Source organism: Dunckerocampus dactyliophorus, chromosome 15 (genome assembly GCF_027744805.1).
Source record: "Dunckerocampus dactyliophorus isolate RoL2022-P2 chromosome 15, RoL_Ddac_1.1, whole genome shotgun sequence".
NCBI classification, from domain to species: Eukaryota; Metazoa; Chordata; class Actinopteri; order Syngnathiformes; family Syngnathidae; genus Dunckerocampus; species Dunckerocampus dactyliophorus.
The window spans coordinates 5398260-5411029 of NC_072833.1; the positions used below are offsets into that span (position 1 = coordinate 5398260).

The following is a 12770-nucleotide window of genomic DNA, read 5'->3' on the forward strand; positions in this document are numbered from 1 at the left end:
ACACACACAGGACAACTACTACTACGGGGAATAATAAACAACTATGTTAACTCTGCATATGAAACTTCAGCAACTTTATATAAAACAAGTGTCACAAGTGTGGTACCTTTTATGGCTAAAAGAACCACGGTTCCCATGATGCGGTGCACATTCAGAAAGCAGTGAATTGGAGTACTGAAGTGGAAGCTAATATCACATGTTTTGAAGTCTTATGCAGCGATCGTGTTTTGATCTGACAAATCTTCAGTACATTTGATCAAGTGCAGAATTACTAGAGCTTCTGCTTTGACCGCTTGGACCGTGGCAGCTGTTGAACTCAGATGAAAAAAAACATCTCACGTCTCAGTCATCAGAGCTAACGAGTGATGCTGGGAACACCGAGTGTAGGTAGGATGACAAGGTTTATTGTTTGTGTTTCCGTGTAAATATCACCTGCGGCTTATAGACAAGTGCAACCTATATATGCCCTTTTTTTTCTTATTAAATTTGGTGGCTTATATTCAGGTGTGCTCAATAGTCCGTAATTGACGGTAGTTGTTGTTTATTATCCCTCATAGTAGTGATGTTTAAGCTACCTGTTACATGTTGTGTTGTCATTTTTGTGTTTGTGATTGTAGTTAGCGTTCTGTCGCCTGACCTCCCTGTTCATTTCACTGTGCGACAAGCTCACTATGACTTCAATGTTGACTATTGTGATTCCAGAGTGAATACTTGATGTAGCCCAGCCTCACCCAGACTCTACCTCCAGCAGCCCCCAGGTAAATTGAGTTTGAGGGGTGCAGTAGGTCCTTACAAGCAGCAAAGCAGTCCTGTCATACCTTTTCCATTGCTAAGACATGCACATCCACAACATTTACACACAATTTACAAGGGAATTGCTTTTTATAGGTAAAAAAAAAACAACCCAACCTGTAGCTCAATGAAATTTGTCCGGAAGTTGCGATTCATATTAAAATGAACCCCAGTGTGACACCAAACATGATACAAAGATGGAAAGGGAGGCGGGTTAAACCTCGTACGAAACAAGCCGGTAGATGCTCTGGTTATCCACTTCAAATTGCCGCCAGGATAATGCACCGCGTGGCAGCGAGCCAAGCGTCTGACTGACCGACTGACAGGCGGCCTGACTCTCCCGCAATCCTTTAAACAGCTTCACCAGCTCAACAGTGTATGACACACGGGTGCAAAGAGAGTGCAGCTGTCACCGAGGCCATAAATGTCCCGCAGATTTGACTCGCAGACACATTAGCGTTGAATTGTGGCTGTCAGCATGTGTGTCAGCGGGCTGTGGAGGTGTGCAGAAACACGTGTACAAGGAATAGGATGGGATTTAGGGAACACCCTGGAGGCCCTTACAGCAACTTTGAGAGTTTTGTGTGGCGAAAGTTTATCTTGTTAAGAGTGGGAGTCAATGAGGGACACAACTGATTGAACGGAGTTGACTTCAGCACAATTTCCTCCTGGTGGCGACATACATCAAGCGAGCCGTGGCTCCTTATATTGGGCACCTTAACTACCTTTCAGGCCTCCCATTGTGACAAATGGCTTGTGTCTCTTCTAATGTAATATTTGTTTCCACTTCTGAGAGCCTCCAGGCTACTGCGTCTGCAGACTGCTTCATTGTGTTAGCCGACTTTATTCCCCGGCCGCCTGTCAATTGGCGGACCGTCTCGGTGTTCTTGTCTGTCCGTCTTTTGTCTCATTGCCTCAAACGTCCTTTTTTCCTCCTCGTCCTGCGGCTCCCAAGTCGACCTCTGGCTCTGTCTGTCTCGCGCTCGCCATTTCGCTGCATTCTCTGTTGCTCTCTCGTCGCTCATCCCGCCCTCTCCGCCTTCCCTCCCTCACTTCATCCTCCACCCTCTCTTCTCTCCCGCCGCCGTGTCTTTGCTCCAGATGCTAGCTGTCTCAGTTCCATGGGCCGTGTCTCCGTGATGGGCCCCTCCAGGAATTCAAAGCACCATTCTGGCATTTTCTTCCAAGCAATTGCTTTTTGTAGTAATAAAAGAAAGGAAGTGGATGAGATGGGGTGAGGTGGGGGGCGGTGGTTAGCTTTAGCATCTCTCTCTGGATGGCCCAAGGCAAAACATGCACAAGTGCGCATCCATGAATCCTCTTGAGACAAAAGCACAGCACCGGATTCCTGTCCAAATTCTGACCCAATTAAGGCGTCTCACACAACTTAAAGCTTCGGTTTGGAAGTAAAACAACAATCACCATGTAAACATTCTATTAATAAAGCCAACACCACATTCATTTCGGAATGTCGAGCCGGCCTGCCATTAGCCATATAGTCAGCTCCAAGAAAGATACTCCAGTTGCATCTTTAAAGCACTGGTTTGAAAGTAAAAACATGAATCACAATATTTTATTAATAAAACCACACTAACTCCACATTCATTCATTATAGAACATCGAACATTTAAGCTGCGACCAGACATACTGTATAGTCAGCATCGAGAAGCAGACTCCAACTGCATACGTAAAAGTTTAATTTGAAAGTCAAACATGAATCACGGTGTAAATATTCTATAAATAAAGCCGTACAAACCCCACATTAATCGAACATTTAGCCTGCGATTAGCTATACAGTCAGCATTGAGATGCAGACCCCAATTGCATATGTAAAGGACTGATTTGAAAGTAATACATGAATCACAATGTAAATATTCTATTTATAAAGCCACACTAACGCCACATTAATAATTCCTGATGGAACGTGGAACATTTTGGGTGTGCAATCAGCCATATAGTCACCATGAAGAAGCACACGCAAATTGCATACTTAAAGCATTGGTTGGAAAGTAAAACATAAATCACATTGTAAATATTCTATTAATAAAGCCACACTAACACCACATTAATTCCTGATGGAACGTCGGACATTTAGGCTGCAATTAGCCATGTAGTCAGCATTGAGAAGCAGACTCCGATTGCATACTAAAAACGCCTCCCAGTTTGCTTTCATAGAGTAAATGTCACAGCATATTAGCATTCTATTAGGGTACACAGCAGTTTGGCGAGGGTGCCGGCCGAGATGTCTTTTGAGCGAGGAAGTGTGAGATGAGGAGGCTTTTGAGCATGAAGGAACGCAGATTTCGTGGGAGCGAAAAGCCTCCTTAACACAACTTTACATAAACAACAAGTGAGCCAAATGTGCTTGAGTGACGCGAGGGCGCAGCTGCGGAGCGACGGTGGCGGGGAACCGAGCGACAGAAGTCTGGTAACCATGGAAACCATGCTAACATTAACTAAAGGGAAACGTCTGCACAGTCCGTCTCCACATTACGTACGCCTGTCCAACATAATGGAGGCTACGGTGAAAGAATGAAACAAATGGTCATTAACTTATGGCGCTTGAGGAGTTGAAGAGTTAGCGTAGACCAGTGGTTCTCAGTTATTTTCTGTCATAAATGCTGTCGTGAAATACTATTGAGAAACTGATCGTATCTATTTATTCGTCGGTACTGTACGGACTGAACTTGAAACTGAAACCAGCGAAATGCATCAAAATGGAGAGCAGTGAAGCATACAAGGGTACTCGAGAGTCAAATTGCATGCTGAGTACGACAAATCCATACAGGTTGGGAGGTTTGCACTAATACTGAAAGTCCTCCCTGCCTCTCACGTCCCCCTTGACAGTTGACTGCATCCCCCGGGAGGGGGGCCCACCCCACTGTTTGAGAGGCACTGCTGTAGACAAACAATAATGTGAAATATGTGGACACGTCATGTACAGTATGTGCACCTGCTCCACTTTTACTTCGACGACCCACAAATCAATAGTTTTAACAAGAAGCCCGCGCGCACACGCTCAGAGTGAGAGGCCGTAATTGATAGCAAAGCTGCCTTTATAAATGTTACGTGTTTTCACCTTGTCAGCTAAAAGGCCAAGGCTCATTGATTCATTGCGCGTCGGCGCCACACGTTGCACCCTGTCAGTTAACTTTCTAAATAATTCCAGTTGACCTCTGTGTTTTCAGTGAAAATCAAAAAGAATGACACGCCATTACCCCCCCAAAAAAGACTGCTAATTACCTGCTCAAACTTTAAACTGAAGTCCATTATTGAAAAGGCCGGCTTAGGAATTGGGAAAGAACAGCTGTCAGCGTCAGCCATAAATTAAAGTGTCCTGGTGTGATGTAATTGCCTCCGCACGGCCCAAAGTGTGCAGACCTCAACACATTTTTAAAACTTATGGGATGAGCCAGCAGTCAAACCTGAGGATCACCACAAGCCCTGCTTACGTTCTAAATGGTTCTCTTAAGGCAAAAGGCACAAAATAATTAATCAAATCCGAACTGGGATGCCCATTTCACGGGATTTGTGCACATGACTCTGTCCCTGCTCAATGTTGAATATCTCAAGTTGCAAAAAGGTAATATTATGCCTTACTTGACTTATAAATCTTTCCGCCAATGGCACGCTCAATATGTGATCATGGCAAATCTGATGCCGCCGCCACCGCCGCCTTCTCGTTCAAAATGCTCATCACGGTCTTTAAATTTTGCACAAGCACTGTCTAAAAAGCTGTTCAAATATGTATACGCTCTCTGGCCCAATTTCCAGAGGTCCATAATGTGGCTTTTCTCCTTCTCAAAGGAAAACTCGTTGAGTTGACTCCCTTTTATGAATTTGCGTCCCCCAGGCCATCGGCGGGGCCGCTCTGCTACTTCCTGACAGCGGCTCCTCTCTCAGCCTCCCTCCCTGCAGAGGAAAAGGCTCCAGGCTATGCTGGAAATAGGATAACATATTCAAATATGTGCACGTGTTCACCTACAAGTGAGGTCAACCCAGGCCTGTTTTTATTTCTTTTTTTTTTTTTCCCCGGCTGGTGAATCAGCCGCAGCGGAAGTTCTTCTCAGACATCAGAGGCAAAAAGGCTGCGTTTTGTTTGTCTGGGAGCGTGCACGCCAAGGTATATATACCGTATGCTTGCCTTCCTCGGCAAGCAGGACACATCACCGGCGATGCTCGACTTCATCGGTAAAATAAAAAACACAAGACGGCAGAAGAAAACACTGGCGAGCACGCAGAGGCAACAGACTATACTGTAACAATTTTAGTGTGTCTTCAAGGGGACAATGTTACAGAAATGAATACACTTTAGAGTAGTCAGTGTACAGCTTGTATAGCAGTGTAGATTCACTCAACACATTATTGTCTAAATAGCTGGAAAGACAAGTGAGTACCAAGACATCTGTTATGTCATGGTGTGGGGTTGTAGGAGTGCTGCCGGCACTGGGGAGCTGCGGTTCATTGTGGGAAAACATGAATTGCAACATGTACTGTGACATTGTGAAGCAGGGCATGATTCACTCCGTTGAGAAACTGGGCCGCATGGCAGTTTCCCAACATGATAAGGAGCCCAGACACAGCTCCAAGATGACAAGTGTCTTGGGGGAGTCGTCTAGTATGTCTCCTCCAGACTCAAGTGGAAGGAAGGAAGGAGAAGGAGCGCAAGGTGTCTAAACATCAACCATATATCAACCATCTCCACCAGCGATGTAACCATGGAGGTCTCCATGCCCAAGAGGATTAAGGCAGTGCTAGATAACAATGGTGCTCACACTAAATATTCACATGTTGGACACAAATCGGATGTCCTCTGTGAGGTGTACTCACTATTAAACTACAGGCGTCTAGTTCAGGCAGCACTCATGCAGCCCCAGACCATGACCATGCTTGACTGTGACCTGTGTTTTCAGCAATTTAGACATTTTCAGTGGATAGGAAAGTGGATAGTGAGTGTACATCTAAGTAGGTCACGTATGATTGCATCTTTTCAAAACGACCCCAAACGTGTGCAACAGTGGAGGTGTCACGTATGCCCTTGAGCGCTTCCAGTATAGGTGCCCACAAGACCGCATCCTAAGGCGTCCAATGAATCAGCAGTGAGTCGCCGCAGGTTTTCTGCGTGCCGGTATGTGCATCCCTCATCAGGACCTCAAGCATGCTAACCCGAAAGCTAAGATTAGCATACTGATTAGCTCGCCGAGCACAGACGACAGCCTCATGAATAAAAGCAGCACATGCAATAGAAATGCACGGCCGGGAGGTTCCAGTGGAGGGAGCTATGAGGCAGATTGTTTTTTTCTTTTTTTTTTCTTTTGAGTGTAATCAGCAGCTAGTGAAGCATTCTTGTGTGATTAGAGTTTCAAACACCCTCTTACAGCTTGAGCAGTTAAATTGTTGAGCAGCTGCCATTTATCTTGCCAGAGTTTCTCTCACTCTCACTGGCTTTTGTCTCTCCCTCACTGATTCTTTCCTCTTTTGCCCTCTTCCTATTCTATCCTCGCCTTTCCCCTTCCTTTGGTCATCCATTCTTCTTTTCCTAATCAAAGTGAGGATCAAGTTACCCCGTCCCTTCTTCTCCACCCCGCCCGCCCCTCTGAAGGGCCAGAGTGAGGAAGTGTGAAGTTAGATGTTGATTCTAGGTGACAGGCGCCATATGAGGGGTGGCCATAATCAAAGAGCTCCCTCAATCCGCTGCTTTGGCAACACAACACAACAACAACATGGCCTGCGGTACAAACAATACCCATGACAAGTATTCAGCATGAATGCAAATGAAACGTATAGACTGTACAGTGGAAGCAGGGTGGTAGAGTCAAAATAGCGGTTTCATTGCGTGATCAAGGGGCCATTGTGCAAAATATTAATTGCTATAATGAACAAACATGCCCTGAAAATGCTAACAAAAAAATGTATTTTTTTAAATAGTTAAAAATAAAACAAATATATGCAAATATTTTTACTAAATGTGGTATATTTTATTAGATTTTATAATAATTATAACAATTATTTCAAAGTAGTTTCTAGTATATTATACAGTATTATGTAACAGATGCCAGCTGGTGCCGCTATGTGAACCTCACTCCCTAACACTTCAAGAGTCACCCTGGACATCGTGTTGACAGCTCGGGCTTATAGCTCGATGGCTAGCGCTCTCGACTCTCGATGTTCCTTTTACTGACAATTATCCTACTAATTTCTCAACAGAATAATAAGTTTGTTTCCTACACAGAGAGAATATTATTGATATATTCTGGGCTCTCATATGGTGCTTAAGGGTGAATATTAACATTTTAAATATAGTGTTGATTATTAGATTTAGGTGAATAGCTAATCCAGTATGTCAGGAAAATAAGAGGTGCTAATATACTGTAAATGTGGAATAATGAGGGTAAATCTTGTTAGTGATATCAATAATAATAATAATACATTCTAAAAAAATAACTACTAGCTCTTTTTTCATTCACCTAAAATGTGGATTTTCTACCACAGTAGTTCCTGGTTTGTCACTGTTAATTGGTTCCAGACAAAACCGTGATAAGTGATTTTCCGAGAAGTAGGATTTCTTATTTATAAATCAAATATTTTCGTAATTAGAGCATAGAAAACCTGTTTACGGCCTTCTAAATACACTTTTAACATTATTAGAGCTCTCTACACATGAAATAACACCCCTACAGTCACATTTATACTCGCATTACCCAAAATAGACATTATAACAGAAAATAACCTATTTCAGACATGTAGTCTCACGCTCGTGTGTGTTGCTGTAAATGTTTTCCAGTGCAAGGGGAGCTGAATGTGGGACGGACAGAAAGTGACGTTAGGGGTTCAGAGTTGAGTTTGAGTTCGTCATGGGTGACGGTCGCAACAGTAGCTCGTGTTTGGGATTATTTTGCCTGTTGTGTGTCACACTGAACATTACAATAACATTACTGACACCCACCGACCGGCGTAGAATACTACATATCATTGCAATGTCTTTGAATGCGTCGTGCGTGAGCGTGTGAATGCCTTATATCTACCTATTTGAGTTCATTTAGCCATTGTTATGCTTGAAAATGCATATGCAAGGCAAAAATACTTCAAATGTGCTTATATATGCATTTTTTTTACTAACATTGATCATGTTCAACCCTGAAACACTGTGATTTATGAATTAATATATTTTTGAAAAACTGTGGAAGAGTGACGTCATGAAATTCAAAGCACGGTGTGAAGTGGTGAGGGATTACCGTAATTCCATTGCCTTTTATGAACACATTCTACTAGTTTCCTAATTGAACATTGACACTAATTGTATATCCTACACGTAATTAATGTATGTAATCTGTGTACACTTTACGGTGGGTATGGATGAAAACTAAGATTTTCAAATAGATATCAAGTTGAACATTGTAGGGTATGTCAGGGAAATAAGAGATTCAAATAGTATAAACATGGTTCGTCATTGTTGCATGAGTGCAATGTTGTTAGAGAGAGAGGTGAACGCAGCAATGGTACAAAAAAAAAATGCTGATACAGCAGAGTCCGTCAATAACATGCAGTCGTCAGCGCATACCTTCACCGGTTTGTTAAAGTCTAAAATAATAGGACTGGTTGGGAAGGAAATGAGAGCAATATAAAAAAAGAATGCTTGTGTGAGGAGGCGGAAAGGAGGCAAGTCAAACAAAATGCAAATGGACAAGAAGAAAGAGGAAGCTAAAAGAGTTTGAATTGATTATCAGCCAAAAAAACGTCAACGACAAGCCAAGAGAAGATGAAAGGCACAAAATCGGGGGAGAAACAAAGAAAGAAGGATGCTGGGGAACTTGGAAGAAAATACGGATAAAGATCAGTTTCATTTCACCAGAAATACTTGGCAACCGAAAAACAAAGGTTTCCCCTCCCTTAAGTCCACAAAGAGCTTCGTAGCTTGAGGTCAGCAAACAGCTGAGCACGGTGTGAGTTGAAGATGCTGGAAAAGAAACACAGGAGAACAGCAAGACTCTGAGCGTGAAGGCGTTATTACGCTCCAGAGAGGTGTTGCTGGGTAGGAGGTCCGGATCCTTGGGGGACGCGGCGACTTGCTGACTGAAACAAACACCCAGGCAACATTGATTGGCCCGAAGCAGGAGATCAATCGACATGGCCGGAGGCACCACAGAAGAAGAAAACAGCTCTCGCTCTTTATCCAGAATCGTACGCTCTTATAAAGCGAGCCTCTCCATTGATTAAGCCGGCACTGGTGTGATTACAAAGCAAGCTTGGGTTTATCTTGAAAGGAGGAAGGCTGAAAGGGCTCTAGATGCTTCTGACTTTTAGAAATTGAGACTCCAGCCTTTACCCCACACTCATGTAAACAATAGCACTTTGATATTACACTGCAATGTCAGTGTGCATCTTTTCCAGGGCTAAAAGGGTCGTTTTTCTTGCAATAAAAGGCAAGGGCAAGGGTACAAAAGCAGTATATTCGAGGGTACCAAGCCGTCGTATCCCTAAAAAGTACATCTCCATGCTTCTACCCAACTAGACGACACTCCAAGGTAACTGTGCGTATTGTCCCGGCGACTAAAAACTATATTTTCAATTTACAAATAGTACTTTTCAGGGAATACCACCCCAGTGAGCTCTGCTTAAAGACACAAATGTACTCGACATTATTGGATACCGAGGTATCGTCGTATTTTGCTTGCTGCAAAAACAAGATAAATTAATGTACACAAACCATATAAAGAAGCAACAATAGCCTGAAAATGTTGTATTTATCCTCAAAAATGTTCTATTCACTGAAAATGACTCAACACAAAGCCATTACTGTCTAAATAGAGCACCAAGATAATTGTGTCTTGCCTGGGGCTGCATGAGTGCTGCCGGCAGTGAATGTATTGAGGGAAACATGAATTCCAACATTTACTGTGACATTTTGAAGCAGAACATGATCCCCTCCCTTGGGAAACTAGGCTGTTTTCCAACATGATGTGGTGATATGGTGAATTCCCTGCCCAAGAGGATTAAGGCGGCACTAGGTAAGAATGGTGCTCAAAATATTGACACTTTGGACACCATATCCTCTTGTGTTGTCGGCTATTTAGGCAGTAATGGCCGTGTGTTGTCATTTTCAGTGAATCGTAAATCTACAAGCTGTACACTGACTACTCTTAAATTGGATCCAAGTCACATTTCTATAGTTGTTAGCCTCAAATACAGCATGTTCCCAAGCTATAAAGATGTCAAGGGTATCTTTGAAGCAAAAAAACAAACCAAAAAATGCTAAAAAGCAGCTTTGCTACTGTGCTCCAAGACAGGGAGATTATATTAACAATTAGCTCAGGGGCTAATGGAATCACTACCTTGTTTAAACGGGCTTATCATGGGTACTGCGCAACGCTGAGCGTTTTTCCAAACACAGTCGGCCTGAGCAGAGTGTGCCAGCTGTGCGTGTGTGACTCACAAGAAAGGCGAGAAGGTGCCAGGAAAGAAATAGGCTTCAGTGAATGTGTCCATGTGCGCAGTATGACAAACATGAATAAGTCCATCTGACCACAGACTTACATTACCTGTTCACATTTAAGAGTCTAAAAAAATGCGTGGCAAACATGGCGAGCATGCATGTTGAAATGTGTGCAGTGTGCAATAACCATTTGCAAGTACGGAAACACACATGTGATCAATACGCTAAGAAAATGCCAATAGTGGATGCGCAACAGCGACAGACGGGTGTGAGTGGGGACCAATACGGCTCGTTACTAAAGCACTGCAGGTTCGATTCCCTGTTAGAGGAGCAGCCCCTGGGAAAAGCAGCGCTCCAGCCTCTCGTGGTGTATGATTGCTGTGGTAACCGTGATGGTTTGGTTTATTTTGAAAGTGCTTCACAAAGTTAGATCACTTCTTTGCACAACTCATTGTGTCTGAAAAGGTGCAGGAAGAAGCAGAGCGTATTTAATCCCTCACCACGTCCTAGTCATTGCTGATAGTCTGTTCACTTCCTGTGTTTCAAATGTTGAATTATCAGTAAAAGACAGAAGACAGGATTAAATAAGATCTGCTTCTTCCTACTCCTTTTTGCTCATGTAGGTGTTCTTTAATGTAACTTGTTAAGCATGTCAGAAACAAATAAACCATACCATGTTACCATTTTCTTATAGGGGAAACAATTATCTTAATATAGGACAGTTATATGCAACATACTAAAAATCGCTCAAAATAATAATAAAGCAGGTGCAATCATGTGATTTCTGTGTGATCTACAAACTAGATGCTCAGTAGTGTGCAAATAGTGCAATCTATGCATAGATGTGCTCATGATCTCACCGTCTAACATGACATGCACCCCCCACTGCGCACCAGTCAGGAGGTCCAACGTGCGCGCACCGGCACTTACCGCAGTAGAGCACCATGAGCGCGGTGAGCAGCACAAAAGCCCAGAAAGTTGACGACATTCTCGGCCAGCGACAGGCGTCTTTACGTCTGGTCACCGAAGCCATAAAATAACACACAGGGGATAAAAGAAGGGGGGACCAGTTCCAGGAAGAAAACCGCTCACAATCCAACTGGGACTCTAATGAGGCGCATTTCTCCGTGCGTTAAAAACAAGATACAGGGGGTTTGCTCCTGTGGTAGTCACAGAAAATGTCACATCCTCCATGAAAAAAATAGTTAATGGTCTCCTTTTTAAGAAAAAGAAAAGTGCGCTAAATCTCAATTCCCGTGATATTTCACCAGGAGGACGCGCCGGTGGGTGACTGCGCTGAGTGGATGCTCCAAGTGTTCAATCATCTATACCGCAGCGTCGTAAAAGATGCTTCCACCTGTGCTGGCTGCTTTTTTTCCTCTACACAGCCTCCCAAGCACTGCTGGCAAAGCCCACACCCTCGAAAAAAGACATAAAAAATAACACTATACGATCCGAGTGCATGGAGGAAGGAAGTGATCGTCACGTGGAAGATGGTGCATGCAGGAGAGAGTGAGGAGGAGGAGGAGGAGGAGGTCCAAAGTGAAAGGTTATAATCAATATTACGTCATAGTAATAAGTCCCGTGAGATTGCAGTGCATGGTGAAAAAAAACGTTTTACATCACAATATCAGCAGGGATAACAGTTTACAGGTATTTATTGATTGAAATATTGTGCATGTGGTGTGTTTGATTTTTGGAGTCAGTATGATTGACTGATCACTCCAGGTGCGTGTGCATAGGCCACCTGATTAGGTGCACATGCAAATTTGCCAATATCAGTGTGGCTGTGGTGGTGTTTTATTTAGCTAAATTTAATTAGATTAGACATAAATCAGTCTGCTTAATGAATGGAGTGTATTGTAACCTACTACAGGTATAATTTAATGTTTGGTTAGCAATTGGTACATGAAATCAAACAAATGCTGCATCGTAATTAAATACATAATGAGTACTTAATCAAATCATTTCTGGAACACATTTGGCTGAAAAAAATATTTTTTCTTAAGCATAATTACTTTTAATCAATACATTTTGACGTTGTAGTTGCATAAAAAGCTGAGCAATGGGTTTCAGGACCATGGACAGCACTGCAAAGTGCATGGAGAGTTCCAAGACCGCAAGCGGACCTGTGATCTTCAGCACCAGGGACAGCATCACGCTCAACCTCACAAAAGTGTAAAAAGAAGTTGACCCCTTCTTGCTTCAGGCGTAATATGCCGGCATAATGATGTCAGCGTGGAATGCAGCATGTACAAGTTATTGGAGCCGCACCTTGTATTTCCTTCACTTTTTACTTTCAGTTGTTCTGGCAGACATATGGCATATAACATATGGCAACCAAAACGTAGCCTCACGCCTCTCTCGAGTCCCACTTAGCACAGTACATAAACTCGGTGGGCATACTGTATCAAAAATTGTGTTATTTGTCACCATCATGCTACATTTTGCATTAATTTCTATGTGGTTTGGTGGTCAGCGCTACTGTATGTAAAGGTAGGGTCGGGCATCGTTTGAATTTGAAGATTCTGGTTCCAATTCGGCC

General features: G+C 43.1%; 1 protein-coding gene across 3 annotated transcripts in view; it reads right to left on the reverse strand.

Annotated features, from left to right (window-relative positions):
* Nucleotides 1-11699, reverse strand: part of LOC129194655 (chemokine-like protein TAFA-5) — a 154985-nt gene extending 143286 nt beyond the window's left edge. For all 3 annotated transcript variants that reach the window (XM_054799887.1, XM_054799886.1, XM_054799885.1), the window contains exon 1: nt 11156-11699. In XM_054799887.1, the coding sequence (XP_054655862.1) occupies nt 11156-11258 (103 nt within the window). In that variant the 5' untranslated portion in view covers nt 11259-11699. The remainder of the gene's footprint in view (nt 1-11155) is intronic.
* Nucleotides 11700-12770: the final 1071 nt, after the last annotated feature.